The sequence below is a fragment of the Zootermopsis nevadensis genome, unplaced genomic scaffold (genome assembly GCF_977971745.1).
Source record: "Zootermopsis nevadensis isolate Lab colony 2312 unplaced genomic scaffold, Znev_1.0 Znev_ptg000057l, whole genome shotgun sequence".
NCBI lineage: Eukaryota > Metazoa > Arthropoda > Insecta > Blattodea > Termopsidae > Zootermopsis > Zootermopsis nevadensis.
The window spans coordinates 1,880,455-1,900,758 of NW_028259188.1; the positions used below are offsets into that span (position 1 = coordinate 1,880,455).

General features: G+C 37.1%; 4 protein-coding genes across 7 annotated transcripts in view; 2 read left to right on the forward strand and 2 right to left on the reverse strand.

The window, feature by feature from the left end:
• The window catches only part of LOC147871394 (uncharacterized), a 163,055-nt gene extending 153,055 nt beyond the window's left edge, over positions 1–10,000 (reverse strand). The window contains exon 1 of the mRNA XM_087361413.1: positions 9,926–10,000. Coding sequence (XP_087217539.1) covers positions 9,926–10,000 — 75 coding nt within the window. The remainder of the gene's footprint in view (positions 1–9,925) is intronic.
• On the forward strand, positions 102–3,515 carry LOC147871409 (eukaryotic translation initiation factor 4 gamma 3-like). Its single transcript, XM_087361414.1, has 4 exons — positions 102–434; positions 1,029–1,166; positions 1,650–1,865; positions 2,452–3,515. Exons 1-4 carry the CDS (start codon positions 315–317, stop codon positions 2,518–2,520), a joined length of 543 nt encoding a protein of 180 aa, XP_087217540.1. The 5' UTR covers positions 102–314; the 3' UTR covers positions 2,521–3,515.
• On the reverse strand, positions 8,306–15,916 carry LOC147871410 (uncharacterized). Of its 4 annotated transcripts, none has more exons than XM_087339859.1 (6): positions 15,777–15,916; positions 15,240–15,302; positions 14,100–14,189; positions 13,573–13,661; positions 12,311–12,447; positions 8,306–10,012 (listed from the first exon to the last, which is right to left on the reverse strand). In XM_087339859.1, the coding sequence occupies exons 1-4, from the start codon at positions 15,797–15,799 to the stop codon at positions 13,613–13,615; spliced, it is 225 nt and encodes a 74-aa protein (XP_087195985.1). In that variant the 5' UTR covers positions 15,800–15,916; the 3' UTR covers positions 8,306–10,012; positions 12,311–12,447; positions 13,573–13,612. The 4 variants fall into 4 exon arrangements, with proteins under 4 accessions (XP_087195985.1, XP_087195984.1, XP_087217541.1 ...); XM_087339858.1 differs by having other exon boundaries at positions 15,240–15,305; positions 15,777–15,850; XM_087361415.1 differs by having other exon boundaries at positions 15,240–15,380; positions 15,777–15,840.
• On the forward strand, positions 15,790–16,444 carry LOC147871411 (cell division cycle protein 20 homolog). Its single transcript, XM_087339860.1, has 2 exons — positions 15,790–15,897; positions 16,029–16,444. Exons 1-2 carry the CDS (start codon positions 15,805–15,807, stop codon positions 16,218–16,220), a joined length of 285 nt encoding a protein of 94 aa, XP_087195986.1. The 5' UTR covers positions 15,790–15,804; the 3' UTR covers positions 16,221–16,444.
• Positions 16,445–20,304: the final 3,860 nt, after the last annotated feature.

Genomic DNA, 20,304 nt, shown 5'->3' on the forward strand with positions numbered 1-20,304 from the left:
TCAAAAGAGAGGGTACCCAAGGCTTTTACGGATGAAATAGCATAATTTGGGTGTATCATCTTTCACTGATGATGCAGTTGTGAACATATAAACTGTGATAGAAAATAATAAAGTGAACAGTTCTACGTCAACTGCAGCAGAAGAAATGTTGTATTTTTTGTGAGAGGTGATGAACACAACACCTGGAGCCTAATTGTACGTAATACTGTGAACAAAACAACATTTAAGAGTGAACACTTTTGGTTAATGTTGTGTTGCTTTGGTGTCATTCACAGCAGCCTGCAGCAAGGCCAGCCACTGAAACTACAAACACCATGAGCACCAGGCCGGTCATTGAAATAAAACTCAATGAGGTGAAACTGGCGAGATGTGAAAACGCCTGGCGACCTGGGCGAAGGAAGCCGGCGACCAACGAGCAGGCTGCCCAGACTCAGGTATGTTCCTGGCATTCATTTAAGGACAGGATCCTGGAAACAGTCAATAATGCTGTATCTGCCCCAATGCAAGATGGCTGAAAGGAACAGTCCTGCTCTAAGTCTACTCTAACTAACTAGGTGGCTTATTGAAACTGAAGGTTCATCACCAAATTAAGGAACAGGCAAAATTGTAGGTCTATATTTTAATCTTGATGCTCTTAAAGATCAGACATTTCGATCTGAGAAGCTGCAAGCATTTCCGGAATTCGTCTCCTCCTAATTTCCTCATCACTTCTTATTGGAACTTTGCCACACTAAAAAATAAACTTTCTTTTTGCTTACTCTTTGATTTTAGAAGCAATGTTTACCTTTCCAAGTGTTTAATTGCATATAATGAGTATGCATTGTAATTATATTTCTCAATAGACATTGGCTTCTCATAACAACAGACTTCTTCTTCGGTGTAGACAAAACGCGGCTGGACGGCGCATGCAGAGCAAGTGGCTCTAGGTTTTAATCATCTCTATGAAGGCTTTAAGGAAGTAAAACATGTTTCGCTTTATTTCTGTGTTTGCGTTCTGTCAGATGATGAGAGGGAACTTGATGTTGCAGGAGCTGTTAAAGAAGGCTCGCAGTTTGCTCAACAAACTCACGCCTGACAAGTTCGACAGACTTGTTTCACAAGTCCAGGATCTGCCAATTGACAGCAGCGATCGCCTGAAGGGCGTCATCGACCTCATATTTGAAAAGGTGAGGCACCGGTCTTTAGCAGCTGATACATTCAGACAGAGACGTCATATTGATAGAAATTCCCTTCTTTTGTAACTTTGCAGCTCAATTTCTTAAATATTGAAGTTATCCTCAGTGTAGTATTGGAGACGCTAGGGGCAAGTGAAAATTATAATTGTTACTGTTCACTATGATAATAATCTTAAAAAGCAGTAAGCTGATTGTTCTCTCTTTAAATTCACCTCCAAGCTTAGAATTTATCTGCTCTCATCTAAAAATGTTTATCTTATGCAAGAAAATTAAGGCTGTCATGAAATGTGTCTTCCATCTGACTGAGATTTTGAGTTTCTCAGGTTTAAGGGATAAAGATTTACTTTTGTTGAAGCTTCATTTAGGTGGCCATCATTTCATAAATTTTGTTTATGTAACGTGTGCTCAACAGAGTTGTTTTTCATAAATATAACATGAGAGCAAAGTGATAATGTTGTGTGTTTTTATGTGCAGGCTGTTGATGAACCAAAGTTCACAGAGATTTATGCACGAATGTGCAAGGTTCTCTCCAGCATGAAAGTTCCGGCAGAGCGTGGGAACAATGGCGAACCAGAGGTCACCTTCAGGAAGTTGCTGCTAGGTCGATGCCGGGCAGAATTTGAAAAGAATCCTGAAGCAGAAATAAATCTAGAAGCCACACAGAAAGAGATTGAGGAAACAGCAGACCCAGTAAGTGCTTCTCTAATGTCTTTGTCTACGGTCATATGTTACTACGCTTCTGTCCACTGATTGGGAATAGCTCCGTCTGCTTGATCGAATGGAATAGATGTCTCCTCCCTTTTTGCTTGAAGATGAATATCTATCATTTGAAAAATTATTATTCAATATGTTGTTCAGGTTTTAAGACTTCTTGAAAGACAAGAAAGAGACATAATTGATAAAGACTGAATGTAGAATGCACATAAACTTAATTTAAATTATTATGATATAAATGGTACCTCAAGATGAAAAAACATTTTCCTAACTTCTTAGGTTAGTTTAACTTCCTATAATGAGCACTTAATGTACTCATTTTTTTCAAAATGTTGTAAACTCTCATAATAATGGACTCCGGCTGCACTCGACATTTCTCATTAGGTCATGGCGTTCTTTTGGGGGCATAAAGGCAGGGGGCTTCTTGACCGGCTGAGTATCGTGGACACAGACTTTGAAATGCAAACTTACATTTGTTGAAAGCGGTGCATTAAAGAAGGGCTCTTACAAGATACCATCAAAAAGGGCGATTTCTAATCTTTTCTACTTATTTTTTCTGCAGGCAAAGAAAACCGAACTACAGCAGGAACTGCGAAGGATACAAATGAAATCAATAGGAAACATCAGGTAACTTACATTTTTCTTTGTGATTTTGAAGCTCTACATTTGATTCATCAGTGACTCTGAAAGTAGTGAACTTAAGAGTTGTGAATTAGGACAAGACACTGAGAGGAAATTTGAAATGTTAATGGGTTCTTGCCCTCCAGTATGCAAGTGTTCCACAAAATCCAGGACCAATTTCTAAATGTGCTCCATAATGCTGCTGCTTACATGATCACACACTATCATAAAGTCTCCACTTCCTCGGTATTTCTTCTTCTTCTTCTTGGTATTTGCATCGTGAAATGGCACTGATGGCTTTCCTCCATACAGAATCAAATGCAAATTACATAAAAATAATTATTTAATTTGAAATTTTCAATATTCTGTCTCAGCTGTTTTATATTTATAAACAGATACAGATTTTTACAGGACCACGTACAGAAATATTATATTTCACCTCAAAAATATATATCACACACAAGACACTGATTAAATTCCATCTATTTAAACAAAAGTTCTCATTATTTTAAGGCACAAATCTTTCTGTAACTTGTAGAGGCAAAGAACCTCGTTTCTCTTCTGTTCTTTGGACTTTTACTATTGTCTTAACTCAACCCAAGTGATATATTCTTCACTATGTTACAGGTTTATTGGCGAGCTGCATAAAGCAGATATGCTCGCCACAAGCACCATGCAGCATTGCATTAAACGTCTCCTTACCAAAGAAGACGAACATTCCTTGGAGTGCCTCTGCACTCTTCTGATGACGGTCGGCAAGGATTTGGAGAGCAAGAGCCAAGTATGTTTGTTTTCATTTTTTAATACTTTTAGTTTTAATTTGCAGTTCTCCTACCGTGTAATTTATTGCCTTCCTTTGGGCTCTATGATGACCACAGGTTTATACGGAAAGTACAATGCAAAAAGCAGTAAGTGTGTCCCTTTGATCTCACTGACTTTCTGGCTTCCATTTTGTAACATGTTATACATTCTTTGCACAAAATCATAGCGAGAAGGCATTATGGGCTGGTCGCACCTTCTTGTCCATCTGTCTTTCCAGTCCATTCAATTCGAGAACCAATGGACAGACTAGGATGAAATTTGATATGGAGTTTGTGGTATTCTGCACGACCTCGCATAATCCTATTTTGAATATCCTCCTAGGTAGAAAGTCAGGTGCTGCAATCTGGTGGCCAAATTGGGAACTGTCACAGAAGGTGGATTCGATGCTTGAAAGTGCACATTGTAAAGAACGCGTGAGGATGTTGCATCTATTCTGATATGAAATACCTTTCTGAGCTCGCTGACAATATTCTGAATAGTGTTTCTGTGTGATAAATGATCACCGTGACATGTTCTTCTGAATTTCTTCATACTCTTCTACACTCTAACATGTTTCATATAAAGACGCCTCATGCCGTGACTTCAACTTGTCCCCGTCTAGTGCGACGGGAATCTTGCTCAGTATTTTGTTACACTTTTACGTTTCCTCTCATCACCTCTGCTGAATCATGTCAGAATTCACTCAGTCCTGACAGGACAAAGCAGGAATCTGATCGAAGGGTCATGTCTAGGCTCAGCCACCAAAAATCTCGGTTTATGCCTTTGTTTAGATGAGACACATACTTACGTTTTGTTCGAGACAGCAACCTTCAGCTCTCAATTTAAATTTACACGCGCCTTCCCACACAGCAAGTTCTATGTGAACTACATGAGTAGTGGCAGAATTTTCTAGTTTTATGTGTAGGCTTATAAGCGTAAGAAGTTAATTATGCCCATGAAATGTGACTTTAAATTTTTGTTTTCTTGCAGGATCTGTCTGAGTTCCTTCATACAATGAAGGAACTAACAAATAAGAAGGCGATGCTCTCTAGCAGAATAAAGTTTAAGATCGACTACGTCATCGACCTGAAGCAAAGCAACTGGGCTCCAAGGAATGGACGTTAGATGAGATTTTTTAAATAAATAAATTATTTAGTTTTTTTGTTAAATACTTCAGTATTTAAATAGTGAAATAGTTTAGTTCTTTGTTAAATATCTGAATTGTTCACATTTGTTAAATAAATAAATTATTTAGTTTTTTTTTAAATACTTCAGTATTTAAATAGTAAAATAGTTTAGTTCTTTGTTAAATATCTTAATTGTTCACATTTGTTAAATAAATAAATTATTTAGTTTTTTGTTAAATACTTCGGTATTTAAATAGTGAAATAGTTTAGTTCTTTGTAAAATAGTTCAATTGTTTAAATCTTGAAATTGTTTATTTTTTGTTAAATAGTTTAGTATTTAAATAGTTACACTGTTCAGTTTTTTGTTAAATATCTGAATTATTCACATTTGTTAAATAAATAAATTATTTAGTTTTTTTGTTAAATACTTCAGTATTTAAATAGTGAAATAGTTTAGTTCTTTGTAAAATAGTTCAATTGTTTATTTTTTGTTAAATAGTTTAGTATTTAAATAGTTAGACTGTTCATTTTTTTTTGTTAAATATCTGAATTGTTCACATTTGTTAAATAAATAAATTATTTAGTTTTTTTGTTAAATACTTCAGTATTTAAATAGTGAAATAGTTTAGTTCTTTGTAAAATAGTTCAATTGTTTATTTTTTGTTAAATAGTTAAATTATTTAATGTTTTCTGAATTGTTTCTAATTAATATATTTAAGAATATTAAATAAAAAACATGTTCATAAACTTTCCTGTTATTATTTTAGCAAAGTAATATTTCAACGAACTTGTCGCCCTCATTGCACTAGTGGTTAATGTCGTCGCCACTGGACCCAAGGTACGCGAGTTCAAACACTGCTGAGGTTGATGGAATTTTAAGGGGTGATAAAAATCCATAGAACAACTTCCTTTGGGAGGGAACTAAAACCGGCGGTCCCATGCCGTAGATTTATGGCACAAAAAACAATGAACGAGATGTTTCCTAAGCAAAACTCCCTGGCCATTTCTCACACAAGTCTCTCCTGATTCCTATTAGATGGCTATAGCAGACAAAGATAAGGATTGAGTAGAAATTGTGCAGAGGCAGTGGGCTGGTCGCTCACTACTGACAAATGCACACTTCGAAAAGACCAGGAAGACAGAATATCCTATCTGCATTACTATCGAAGAAGCAGTGCAGATATATAAAACTATACACGAACTGAAAGATGACTCTACCGAGTACGAAGCACCATTAAACAAGAAGGAATGGTCTCATCCAGCGGAAAGAATAACTCTTGATGAAGTGAAAGACTTCAATAAATACACTGTGGAAATCTATATAGATGGAAGTAAACACCAGGGAAAGGTGAGTGCTGCCGCTGTTATCTTCAAAAATGGAGAACTAATTCATAGCTTAAAAACCAAGTTACCCGATCACTGCTCAAACAATCAAGCTGAGCAGATCGGAATTCTAGAGGCCTTGGATGCAGTAACAACTTTAAGGGAAATCAGCATTGAGGAAAGAATAGTAGCGGTGTACACAGATAGTCCAGTTTCTCTCGATCTACTAAAAAACAACTTCAAACATGGCTTTGTAATATCTGAGATAAGAAATAGATTAAGGAATCTCAAAGATCAAAATTGGACTATTCATTTTGGGTGGATCAAAGCACACATCAGAATTTTCGGTAATGAAATAGCAGACAGATTAGCGAAGGCAGCAGCAGAAGATGGTGGAAATGTAGTATATGCAAAGAAGCCTAAAAGTACAATTATTAAAGAAACAAAGGAAGAAGGGATTATAAAATGGCAAAATGAGTGGAGCGCCACCAATAAAGGAGCAGCGTGCAAGAAATTCTTCCCATCAGTGCGACAAACAATGAAGCTAAATATTGAAATAATTCCTGAACTGGCAGCAATGACGACTGGACATGGCAAAAACAAATCATATCTACACAGGTTTGGAATCATTGACGATCCAACATGCTCATGCCTGAAAGCAGCACAAACAGTGGATCACCTCATCTATGACTGCGGTGAACCACAACAACCAAGGCGGAACTTAATAGATGCAATAGTCAGGAATGGTGGCACATGGCCAGTGTTGCATGAAGTAATTGTTCAGAAATGTTTAGGTCATTTTAATAAATTCATTGAATCCATTGATTATAATACAGTTTTGCACAGGAACATAGGTGCAAACGGTGGCAATGGATCATGATATTAGAGTTGTATACTCTATTGAAGTGTTTTATATTAATGCATGTAATATTGCAATCTTGTAATGGGGCATCCTGAATAAATGTAAATAAAAAAAGACAGAATACTTTAACTTGGTATCGCAAATACACGAGTGTGTGTACTGAAACATTTAGCAAAAATATTCTGGTGTGGGGGAACATTTTTTATTTCAACATTCTCAAGATAACAGATGATCGCTGCTACTTGCACTACATGACTGAAACTCTGAATACATGCTCTTGTTGGAGATCCAAAACAACCCAAAAGGCACAAAATTTTAATCACTTTTCGCTTATGTAAGACATGCTTAATTTGGCCCACAGTTTAACAACGCACTCCTCTGCATTAGTCTTATTACCAGTTATCTTTGGTTCTATGTAGGATTTGAGGTTGTGATGATGCAAGCAATCTTTACTTTTTATTTTATTATACAGGTACGAAAACCTAGCTCTGTTCTGCTAACTTCTCACTGGAGTCAGCTTGCATGTTTACAAATATAAACAATTAGTCCTAATTAATGACCGTAATAAAATAATGATTATCTGGCTTGCCACTTTGAATCACAAGATCTAAAATCACAACACTAATAAATATTTCACTTACGCTTACAGCATCATCATGGTACTACAGACTAATTATTCTGTGCTGACATCAAAGACACAAGTTATTTGAATATGCAAAATCAAATTAACATATACTCTCACTGCATAATTCACCTCATTTAAAAGGCTCGTCCAATGTTAGATAGAGGTCTCTTTAACGTGTTTTATTCACGGCACTCCCAGTATCGAAGTACATATACTCATAGGTGAGTAGGTAACACACACAAAGCACGTTAACTTTGTTAATTGAAGTATCATTACGCAACTCTCTAACACATAAACGGAACAGACCTAGTGACACCTACAAACACAATCTGCTTTAAAAATAAAGAATTCAGAGTTCTACAGTGTAAACAGCGATTATTTACTTCAAAAACATTAATCCTTGTAATGGCTGAGTTGTCTTCTTTGATTTACCACTGAATGTTTAAATATTATTTAGGCGACTTTAAGCTATAAAAATTGAGTATCTTATTGATGCTGATGTGGCTACAAAACAATCGCACGAGAAAAATGCAAATGAAAATATTAAAAAATTGTGAATATAAGAAACGTATAAGAAAAAGAAAGGTCTTTACCATTCTTTTAAATAAAAAAATGGTTGACCTCAACATGAACTGAAGAAGAAGTGAATTGTACCAAAATCACCCACAAACTGCAATTTTCATAAACACAACTGCAGTGACGGTGGAAGACCATTTGAAGTTTGTGGAAACTAGATAAAAATGTTAGTCAATGTTTTTTAGAAAAACTATTGTCAAGAAGAAAATTCATGGAGAAACTAAAAACATTAAAACATGGGAGACATTACCAACCTATATAAGACCCTGAGAGTGAATATAAGGAACAAAATATGTACACTGGGAACTTTTGTTTTGCAATATCATTTTTACCAATGGTTAACAGCATGCAACAATCTGAGAGAAACTGATTTGCTGGCCATAATTGATCTTCCAAAAATGTTGAAATGTTTTGGATTTCGGGGGCCTTTAACAAACTTATGACTTACATGCTTCACGAAAAGAAAAGAAAAACACGAATCTTACGCCAAACATGTACAGTACACGCAGGTCATTCTTTATTTAAGTCTCCAAAGAAATTATGAGCTTCTGGAGATCCAACTTACATTTAGTAGTTCAGAATATAATAAAGGAGTTTATACAAATTAAGAAATATTGAAATGGGTGACATGACTTGTCTGCTGCCAGTTCAAGAACTACCATTTAGAGGTCATGAATTATCTGAGTTGCCCCTTGACAGAAGTAATTGTAAAGAATATTTTGAACATTATGATCCTCTGCTGAATGACCTTTTGCTAAGGCACATCTCTGGCCATTGAAAATAATTTGTTAAAAGCCCTCCATGAAGTGTTGCTAGTTGACATTTCAAGACAAATTCAAGAACCACCTAATATTGGATGAAACTTCTGATTTTCATTTTGTCGTGAGGTACATTCATGATAGTAACAGGTCTTTCTACTCAAACCCTTTCTCTCTGTGTTCGCAAATTCTTACATTTTGGTTCATACATTACAGACAGGTCTGGGTATAGATTTTATTCACAAAATAAGAGAAATTCAAAGTCACGTGCAAAATGAACATGACACACTTCTCAATTTTCTAACAAAAACCAGGGAAATGAAGAAGGCAAAACCTGACACAGAAAATTCTGCAGAAGAGAAGTACAGAAAACTTTTCTACAAAATTACTGCTACTACATAAGTGAGAAATTTTACATACATAAGTTTAAGGCTGCCTTTCCTGAACAGCATACACAAAAACTGCCCGTGTATTTTTTACATTCTATTCTTCATGAAAACCTTGACACTAACAGTAGTCCGAGCTACTGATATTGTTGAACATAAGCCATACCACTGAACGGGGCAAACCAAAAAATTAAGCAGACATCACACAAAATATCATTGCTTGGTAAAAACTCAGAGCACAGTCCATTCTTCTCTGTCATTCCAGCGCATGGCGCATGACGGCACAATCCTTGTGTTTTGAGTCACTAAATTCAGTAACCGATACTGAGACGAGAACAAAAATATGATCTGAGACTGTTGAAACCATAAGTATTGCAACTGTGTTTGTCGGCATAACTGTAAGTGGTTACACAGGCGGTTGAAAATAACGGATAATGAAAAATATTAAGAACTGATGGTTTCAACAGAATAAAACTAATGAAAAGACACAGACATTTTTAAGATAACTGGAACTGAAACAAATGAGAGGCCTCTGAAACAACCAAGATGTCGTTGGAGGGACATCAGACACAGTATGGAAGAGACTGGAATAATGTTTACATATTTCTTAATGTGAGATTACAGACTGCAGTGCACTTTTATGCAACACTACAAAGGTGAAATGATGTACAGAAATTAGAGGAACAGAGTTTAAGTACGTGAAATTTGAGGTTCTAACAGCATTTTGAAGATGTTGATGCCAGAAAATGCTGTGAGAACTTGTAGGGAGACAAAAGTTCCTATGAAGTGTTTACTCCCACCACTGTCAGGGCTGATGATGTAGGCAGTAGTTTCTCTTAAGTGTAAGCAGTTACATGGCTTAACAATCTAGAATACCAACATCGACACGGAGTTCCACTGTCAGGACACACATGAAATTGTAGAAATATTGGTTAAAGGATGACGTGAGTATCTCACCTGGTCTTTGAATGGTGCAGCAAGAGGTTCACGTTTGGGTGTAGAAGCAAATGGGTCCCTTGATTCTTGCGCCATTCAATTCACATTCTGTTCACAAAAAGAAGAAAAACAAAATAACACCAGCAGTCAGTTCCATGCAACAGTTTGTTCAACAAACACATTCACACTTCTTATGGAGTGTTCTCACTACGATAACTCAACTCAAGTTTGAAGCAACTGTTCTTGAACTTGGCACTTCACATTCAACTGAAATATCCACCTCTTTCAGGTTGTGTCACAACCTGCTGTTAAGTCGTGCAACTACAGTCTTTTCTGACTCACTGCTACTCACACTTGAGGCCATTTCACCTGCTTCAGTAGGAAAAGTCGGTCTGGAATATAATTTAATGATGAACTCAGCAACCAAGAGTTGGTTCTGTGAGACTACCAGGAAGTTTCAAGTCCGGTGTGACCTGCTTCAGTGCGAACACTCCCCAGATACTAAACACCAATCACAACTGACTTTCAAGAAAGAAAATGGAAAACAAGAATCTAACAAAATATACGTGGTAATACAGAAGTTCCCTGGTCTTTTATTCACTCCCTTAGTTCACTGTAGTTTTTGACAACACTTAATAAGACTTTGGGTAAACTGCTCAACTTCTTCCTGGTGCTTTCGAACTGCGAGCTCTCCCAGTGAGGGAGGTTTTTCAGAATTACATTTATCAGTGCACTGGTGTGACCCTCCACATGGCTGGTTAATATTTCTGTTATGGGCACTGTCAAATGATTACTGCAACAATTTTATAGGATTAAGGTAGAACACGAGTCAGGAAACCAGGAACTGGCCCATTATCACAGAATACCACTGTAGTCAACACAGAACTAGAACATCGGTACACAGCTGATGATCACAACACACACTGGGCCAGCGGAACAACAGCATACAAGCAAACACTAAACATATATTACAATAAGAAATAATAAATGGCCACCCCATAATAATAAATGTTTAATGCTCCATGTAAAGCTGGTCCCAAGTTTACTTTTAGTATTGATAAAGGAGAAACATCAGAACCACATTTCACACGGCAACAATAGATTTTATACAATCCACAGCCCATCCCATATTTTAAATTATTGATTTTAATTCTGTATCGTTTTTATTCTAATACTGCAACGCTCTGCATTACTGTTATTATCGTGAAGGGAAGCAACTGCCTGTCTGGAAATGCGTCCCATAGAAACCATCTTACAGCCCACAAATAATGCGAAGCAACGGACACAATTAATCTAGTGTCTGAGTGTACCAAAGATCTCTGAGATGAGAGTGTCCCAGTGTCATTTTGCCCACCATAAATCCTACATAGACTGCCTTGGGAATCAACCCGGGCTCCCACATTCAGAACTCGGCAACTAACCACATGAGCTGTGGACTTTTTCTAAGGTCAGTTGATGAATACAGCCTGCCATGATGGAATTATACTTTTGGGAATAAATTCAAGGTTGCAAATACGACCTAAGTGTGTCTTTAATCTTAATCTAAAATGTAATGTAATATTATGCATGATCTTCAGCTTTCACGGCGACTGTGTACAATAAAATCCTTTCGGGCTATCAGCCGCATCAACTGGTTAACCATTTGACGCGGCTGATAGCCCGAGAGGATTTTATTGTAATGTAATATATTTAACATCACATAATTTTGTTCACTGATGTATATTATTGTGACAGACAACACAAAATCCATTCCATAATAATAAAAATGTGGCAAAAGTTTAACCACATTTCAGAGGTGCTTGCTGCCTCCATCATAATCTCCCTGATGATGGAGGTAGCATACACCTCTGAAACGTCTGTAATCTTCTACCATATGACGGCATTACACCCCACAGGACAGCTACCTTCTTAAAAGGTACGTTGAAACATTTTCAACATGCTAAGTGGCCCGTCCCCTGCAGAATGAAAGAATGTCCAGACATCAAACAGCTGCAAATATATTGGAGGTCAGGTGGGGTGCTAGAAGCGCCTCACTGGAAAAGTTCTCGTTGTTAAAAATGTTACACGTGGCTAATGTCTGGACTAGCTGAGTAAATGCTCAGCTTCTAGAAAAGACTGTACTTCAAGGCATGAACAACCCATTATATTACTGATATCACTCCACAGTTCACAGTCATGACCATTATTTTGCTAATTCCTGCCATCTTCATGCACTAAGCAAGTTAATAAATAAGGCAGTGTGAATGTTGAATCTTACTTTGTGCACAATACCACAGTTACAGTACACAAATATCAGCCAAGGCCAAATCAGAACAGCAACACCTTTTCTAAAAGCAACAGAACATCAAAAATTAAACCTTATTCTCAAGCAACACAAACTACAATGTTGCAAATTTTTGTGCTGACCTTGAAAGTGTCATCAGTCTCATGAGACTGTGTGCCCGGTAACCGAGGGTGAGCATCCACGCCAAACTGGTCTTCATCATCATCGACAATGTTGTCATCGAGAAGCAGGAAGCCCTGATATCAGCCCACGTGGTGTTCTGTAGTACAAATCACAAGCTTTAATGGTATGGTACAGCGTGCTTAGTGCAGACTGAAGCCTGGCAAAGCAGACACAAGAGCACCTCAGTTTAAAAGACCTTCCAATCGTCAAGAGAGTATGTACAAGAGTCATCAAATGAAGTCTTTTGTGTGAATATAAATTGTGGTGCTCTCTAAGAGTTCTGCAATGTCACATTTACTGGGAGGGAAGTTTCAAGTTGTCAGGTCATGCACTGAGAGGCTTCTTCTGAAATTCTGACCTCCCTGCAAGTTTTGCAGTTTCTTCCTAAGTCTCTTAATGTAATTCTACTGTGTAACTGCCAGTGTTTCCAGAATTATTGCACATGAGATGTTACATTAGGAGCCATTCCCAGAGGGGCACAGGGCCTGGGTAAAGCAGTCTATGTGGGTCCATTCCATAAGATCAGTATCTGTAAGTTTTACTTTACTTTACTTAAACTGTGCATGTACTCTTGTCTCTATCCTATGGTTACAATTAAACCAATATCCTTTGTGTTTATTTTGTATCTACAGAGTGCTTAATTTATTCAGCATGAAATATGTCATGCTTCATAATGTCAAAATGTGGGGTTTTGATCACTCACCCCACCCTACGGATAGCCCGCTGCTGGGAACGTAAACCACACTCTTCATTTATTTACTGAAGTTGAAAAAAATTATACCTAGAAACATTGCTGAAAGCCTTAAAACTGCACACTGGGTTTACTTATTAATACAGTACGGTCCCAATTATCTGCTTCATTTTAACAGCCGTCAACTCAGCACGTAACAGAATAAATCACACTTCCTGACCAAGCCCCTTCTACATTTTGTGAAATCAGTTTCTTCAGAGTGCCTTCATAATTGGTTTTGGAGAGAACGTGGCATTAGCAGCGCCACCCTCATCTTTTTCTTCAGGCTTCGTGATTATTTGACAATTTTAATCACCTGATCATCCTTACGTCCTATTTAGATTTGATAATCAGGATTCTAATGTATTAGATCCATGAAGAAGGCAGTTTAGATCTCAAACATTGATATTTTATGGTAACAGTTGTAGGATGAAAAAATACAGCGTAGAATGGATGCCTCTTCATTTTCCTCGGCACTTGTTCTTCCCTCACCTGAACGTAATTTGGTGTCACTCACTACGAGATTTGCCGCTCATGGTAGGAAGTGTTCGAGCACAATCACATCTGTTTTCAGAATTAGACTGCAAAGAAGATTTAATTAATTTCTCTCCCATCAGAAGGATACATCTCAAATCACATTCCAAAGAGTTTTTCTCTTTTTTGTCACTTTCATGATAAATGGCTATTTTAATTTAAGTCTCCAAAGAAGCAAATATTGTTCTTCTACAATAAAATCTGGGAACCATTTCCTTCCCTGTCCCTCACATTGTTTATTCCCTGTATAACCGTAATTACTGATTTCCTGTTGGCCATCAGGTAGTTTTCCGCCTGGATTTTGTTTTCTTTCTTAAAGTTAACTCTCCACATGTAAATGCACCTCCCTCACTGGCATTAAAACAGACGACATACATTAACTGGGTCTGTGATAGGGGCAAACTAATAAGTTTAAAACTTGTTTAAAAATTTGCTGTTCCCAGGGAACATGAACATCCAATCTGTTTCCAAATGCTGAGACTCACTCAAATATCATCTGCTGGTTGTTTTTCAAAAGGCTTAGCTCTTGACAGCATCTCTTGCGACAAAACCACACGGCTCCACCAACCAGGTGCCTGCAAGAATCCAATTAGGACAACAGCTGCAATCAGCCACTTTAATTTGTTCACACCTTCCACCACAGACACAATGGCCTCCAGAAACAGAAAAATTAAGAATATAATCAAACAGAGTTGTTTATTTCTTGCATCTGATGTTAACTTCAACAATTCTAAGAACAAATCAAAGTGACAAAGTAATTGTAGCCACACATAAACTATGCTGAGTTTTCTATGGCTTTTCATGTAAATTTCTTATTCATAAGCTAAAAGTAACTTTCTTAACTTTACTTCTCAATTAATATTACAAAATCATTCTGTATTTACATTTGACATTGATGACCTCAGCAAATGAGTCCGCATTAACAAATATAATGAAAATCCGATCCCGGGTTACTCAATGTGGTTGGACAGACAGCCATCTAACACAAACAAACAAGCAAGCAGGAGTATTTTTTTTAAAATTTCAGTTGTTTAAGGCTTTCACCGGGATGTTCTTTTGTTAAATCTTATGTGGTACCGCCTGATTCGACTTCTAATGGTTAAGTGAAGTGTTTTCTTCGCGGTACGGTCTGGATTCATAAATATTATGAAGACGAGCTTCGGCTTCAAAGGGTTAAGCGCCTATGATTGATGACTCTGGTACGTACTTATCTCACTGCTGCAAGCTTAATTACATTTCTTATCAAAAGAAGTTGTTGCAAATTTTGTTGTGTACTTTAGTACAAGAGGTGAATGTCATACTATATTTAACATTCAAATTTCAGTTTGTGTCTTAGATGTTAACATCTTCCTCTATGTTTTGAAGAATAATGGAGCCAAACATACACAATTACAGCTAATTTTTCTTGCAACACCAGACAAACAAACGTAGAATTAAGAAGTGTTATTGAGTACTTCAGAGTATCTCCAGTGCTTGTGATTTAAATTCCACTTTCTTACGAATATGCATTAGCCAATCCACCAGGTACCAGGCAGGCGACTGCACCAGATTCAGAAACCACTGGTGGTTCAGTTAAATTAAACTTTTATCATTAATTTTACATCCTCATTGAATGGAATAATTACCATGCTGTGCCCCGTCCCCTCATTGCTTCAGGGGCCAAGTTCTGTGAAGTATGTTGGTTTATCCTGCTGACAAAACAACATCTTGCATAAGCTATATGTGACAGGGCTTCAAGAAAGAGATTCTTCTCACTAGCTGTGGTACTAGAAGCATAACACAGAGGATTGCAAACACTCAAGATTGTCAATGGAAGCAACACACAGCCAGTTCAGTCCATCACCTACCCTCACAACCTTTTTCTCTAACATCCAGCTTAATGTGTATTCCCGTCTCCTTCCTGTTCTTATTATTTATGTCCTTGAAAGCATACATGAAGCTGAACAGTGACATCGAGGATCTGGATCTACTGCACTGATTCATGAATCATTCATAACGATATGGAAAGGATGAATGATAAAATATCAGGATAATGATTAAGCTTTTGCTAGACCACTGTTCTGAGAAGGCGTTTAAGAAAGCAGTGAACCATCACAGAAAGATCGATACTGTTGGAAAAAACATTTTTGATTGCCTTAGTTTACATACAGTAAACTCTGTACCTTTTATAATTTTCTTCAGCCATTTGTTATGATTGACAATAATTCTGATACAGACTGTAACTTGTCACCCAAACAAAACACTAACACAATACGAATACCAGTACCACCTTCTGCCGGCAGAGTCAGTTTGTATTTTTACTGCAAGAGTTTATTGCCAAATCCCAAAGCTGGAGAACTGGTCCTTGCGTAATTGTATCAGTAAAATTAGAGCATTGATTAAGTTAATTAAATCAAGTCTTGAATTAATTTCAGGTTGCTGAATTAACTGGACACACAGCACGGGTATTGCAACTAGCTATGTCTCCAGATGGAAGTACAGTGTCGTCTGCTGGTGCAGATGAAACTTTAAGATTGTGGAAATGTTTTGCTCCTCATCCTGCCAAGAAGAAGAAAGAGATAAGAGACTCTAAGGCTGCTCCGAGCATGTTTAAGGGAATTCGATGATGAAATTTGGTCACACAAATTATAACATATCTATTGAAATCCTGATGTTGAGTGAACAAATAATTTGTTGTTATTGTGAACTGTCTAGTAACTTACATAAATGTTCAAGATGTGTACTTATGTGGAGTGTTATGCAGGACTGCTTGTGATTTTGGTGATTTGTACATTTATTTGTTTTATTTATACAATTTTATTAGTTTATTAAATGGTTTAAATTATTACAACAGTATTTTCTTATTTATGGCGTTCAATTTTCACCCACCTGTTCACAGTGGTCACTTTTATGAATGTATTAATACAATCTTATTCATGGAAAATTGTATTAGTAATATTCATACTTTATATGGCGACGTTCAGAAACCGTAAAATCATTACGTCTCTGTTAGGAAAGGCGGATACCACTTTCCTGGAGGACAGTGATCAGAGAAGTTTGTTATTCATTTTGGTAATTCAAATTAATTGTATATGCATTTGTTGTGCTGTCACTGCACATGTTGCGAATGAATATAATATGAGAATTTAACTAACAACAAAACATAATCTGTCTGTATAAATACAGCCATTATCTGAAGACAAGAGTAAAGCCAACTCCTGAAATGTGTATACCACATACATATCAGACAATGGACAATGTCTGACGTAATATTGGTATAATGAATGAACCATTGTTATTAACTTGTAGATCAGCGTGTGCCTTACTGGTTAGTTACATTTTGAGACAATACCTTCCGTGTAGGATCTGAAGCTTTCGCGGGGACTAAGTATAATGAATTCTTGTTGGGCTACCAACAGTGTAAGGTTTTTTTCTCCATTAAAGCAACTTACAAGGCTGGTAGCCCGAGAACAATTCATTAAACTTTCCTTATTCATTTTTATGTACACTGACTGGTACATTTTCCTCCAAAAGCCGTTCTTCAATTCTAGCAGAATAATGTAGAAAAATTTATGGGCATCAATTTAGGCTGTAGCTAAGCTTTCCTTGTGTTCAAAAATTGTTATAATGTGGAAAGGTTGAGAATTTCTCTTCTTTGAGAATGCATGAGTGATGAAGTACCTGACTTAAGATATGTGTCAATTCTGGGCTTTTGTGAATGTGGTAATGAACATTGCCTGAGGTTTCATAACATCACAGACTTATGTGAACAGCTGAATAAAAAAATGTAGTTTGTTAGACAGGACTTGCCATAAAATATTGAAATTTGTGTTCAATCTCTGAGTAAAATAAGTCAGACTGTATTGTGGTATCATTAATACCAAATGTTATTTTTCTTGAAGATTTCTGTCTTCTGGGTTATTGCGCTGTGTAGTCTGGTCGATGTTAACCAACGTTTCAGAGGTCATACTGCCTCCGTCATCAGGGCGATGAATATGCCAATAGGGTGTGAGGAGTTGGATTTTATAGGCAGGGAAGTGAAAGGTGTAGCCTGCCCCGAGCCAATGGGAGCAGGTATGGGAGTGGACCAATGGTAGCACGTGGGCGAGGGTGGGAGAGGGAGAGAAAGTAGAGAGAGAAAGGTGAGTGTAGTTGTATGGATAAAGGCCCTGAAAGGGGCCGAGTTAGTGGTCTGGTTGGTTCTGGCGGCGCACTCTTGCTCGTTCTCGGAGTCCTCGGAGTGTGTGGATCAGAGGCTTCCAGGACCGGCTCACACCCTATTACATATTCATCGCCCTGATGACGGAGGCAGTATGACCTCTGAAACGTTGGTTAACATCGACCAGACTACACAGCGCAATAACCCAGAAGACAGAAATCTTCATATTCACCGCTGTGAGAACCTCAAGTCTTACGTTATTTTTCTTTCTTGTAGGACAGAACATGAAAAAACTCTAAGGCAACTAGAGTACCATTTTTTATCCATCATAAAGAACACAAAAAAAATGGCTCTTTCCTGAATTTGGCTTCACTAGTGTTGGTGCATTAGCTGTACCATTACTTTATATTCATACTTTGTTCTTTGTTATATTACATTTGATAACCTTCTGTAATGTCCCTGTCCTAGACATCTATTTATTTCTTCTGTAAATATGATGTAGAGTGAGACTTTACTGGTACAAACTATGGAAGAGCACATGCTAATGAATGGCATTTGGCAAGACAGCTTCAGATTTTCTCCTTGCCACTACATCCGGACTGGCCACCGTAGTCTTTTATGTAGTGGGAACTGGGAACTCTTTCCCCAAGGATTGAAGTGGCCAGAGTGTGAAGCTGTTCACTTGTATCCATTTAGTGTTCATGTGCCTTACTTCCATGTTTACACATATTCAAGGCAAGGGAAAAACTTTATATTTTGCTTCTACATATTAATGTAAAGTTTTGTTTTCTTGGCGGCAGTATTAATTATCGGTTTGGGGGGGGGGTGTATTAAGACTTGGTTTTACCTACTGAATGTAAATATTTTTATATATCGCAGAGAGCTAATGTTTTCCCTATTTTACAATTTAATACAGTGCCAGGAACCATTCTAAACCCAGCTGCTGAGAAATTGGATGTGATTAGCACGAGGCTGGAGGCCCGCCAGCCTCGTGTTAAAGGGTAAGGTAATAAAACATCGAGTAATAGTCAGGACATTACAAAGAAGTCATCAGATGTGTCAAGCAGAGTCCATGATTGTAAAGAAGAAACCAGTTCATTTGTTAGTGCAGAGGAAGGAAGACAGAAATCCAAATTACAAAATGAGAAATGGACAGTAAACTGAATTGTATGTTCCTCTAAAACTTTGGTAAACTACAATCCTGTTTCTACTGTACCGTCAATAAACTCCAGCATTAAAGTAAATGCTTCATAGATTCCCTTGTTCACTAATCGAGCTACAAGTACGAAAATAATATTGCAGCTATTTGATCCTTAACTTCGTTCCTGGTACTAATACTAACACTGCAAAAGGGAATGAATTTTCTTTTCTGTATTTCATCCATTCCTTACGTTTACGGAATTACAAATTTTAAGAGCATCAAGCCCATTGGGTAACACAGATGGAGTGTGAAGCATTGAAGTTACGAGAAATACACACATCTAGAAAGTTCTAATTGTGTAATCTTGAAGGTAAGATACCACTTGTGTAACATAGGTGTAAAAGGAAGGATAATATTAAAATGTTTTTGAGGAACTACAGTATGTGGGAAGGGTTCAACTACCGACTTTTGTGAATAAGTTAATGAACTTTATTGTAAATAACCAAGAACATTTTCAAACTAATTCTGCTATACACCGTGTCAACACAAGGAACAAAAATAATCTTCGTAGACCAATTGCTAACCTCTCATGTTTTCAGCAGAGTGCATATTATGCAGGGATCAAAATTTTCAACAGTCTACCATCAAATCTCACAAGTCTTGTAAATAAAAAGGCACAATTTAAGGTAGCATTAAAAATTTTTACTTAATTACACTCCTTTTACTCTGTTGATGAATTTCTAATGTTTACAATAAAATGCACTGGAGGAATGTAAGCTGAGAAAATTGTGGCAGATACTCATTCCGGGATGAAAGCATCAGTACATGTGTACTAAATAATCGTGATGCATCCAGATTATGATTGTGTTGACAAGACTTTTCATTATGGTCTATGACTAAAATAAAGTTGCTACAAGTGCATGTACTGTTTCTTTGCAAGACCTTATTCCAAGTGAAGATGAAGATGAGGAATCAGGAAAGTCTGAAATAGAAGCCCCTAAGTCTTTATCAGAGAAGCAGAAAAGAAGGTTGGTTAAGTAAGTGTATCATGACTTGTATAGTGTTTTTCTTTGGAGTTATATGAATGTGCTAGCATTTAATCATACAGTGAAAGCAGTTTCTTCAGTTATGCTCTTCTGTATCTTTCCATGGAGGCTATACTAATGTGCAATTACTGAAACGTTCCTTTAGCCCTAATAAGACTCATAAGTGTTTTATTGCATTCATGTTTTCTTGTGCAAATTCATAGAAGTCTTTGGCTGTCAGTATTTGCTTGTCATTAGGACATTGAGGGCTTTCTCCAGCTGCCTGTAATTATGTTGTGCCACCTACTGGGATAGCTGAGTTAGTATAGTGACTAGCTATGAGCTGGACAACTAGGGTTTGATCCACGAAGGGGGCAGAAGATTTT

Excerpts from the sequence above, each read along its gene's own strand:
- LOC147871409 (XM_087361414.1), top strand. The coding sequence starts at position 315 with ATGAGCACCAGGCCGGTCATTGAAATAAAACTCAATGAGGTGAAACTG. Across the intron at positions 435-1,028 it reads AGCAGGCTGCCCAGACTCAG|GAGCTGTTAAAGAAGGCTCG; the intron begins GTATGTTCCTGG and ends TTGATGTTGCAG. Across the intron at positions 1,866-2,451 it reads TTGAGGAAACAGCAGACCCA|GCAAAGAAAACCGAACTACA; the intron begins GTAAGTGCTTCT and ends TTTTTTCTGCAG.
- LOC147871410 (XM_087361415.1), bottom strand. The coding sequence starts at position 15,799 with ATGGCTGAAGAAAATTATAAAAG. Across the intron at positions 15,381-15,776 it reads GCTGAAGAAAATTATAAAAG|TACCACAGCTAGTGAGAAGA; the intron begins GTACAGAGTTTA and ends TTATGCTTCTAG. Across the intron at positions 14,190-15,239 it reads AGGGGACGGGGCACAGCATG|GCACCTGGTTGGTGGAGCCG; the intron begins GTAATTATTCCA and ends GGATTCTTGCAG.
- LOC147871411 (XM_087339860.1), top strand. The coding sequence starts at position 15,805 with ATGATTGACAATAATTCTGATACAGACTGTAACTTGTCACCCAAACAA. Across the intron at positions 15,898-16,028 it reads TACCACCTTCTGCCGGCAGA|GTTGCTGAATTAACTGGACA; the intron begins GTCAGTTTGTAT and ends AATTAATTTCAG.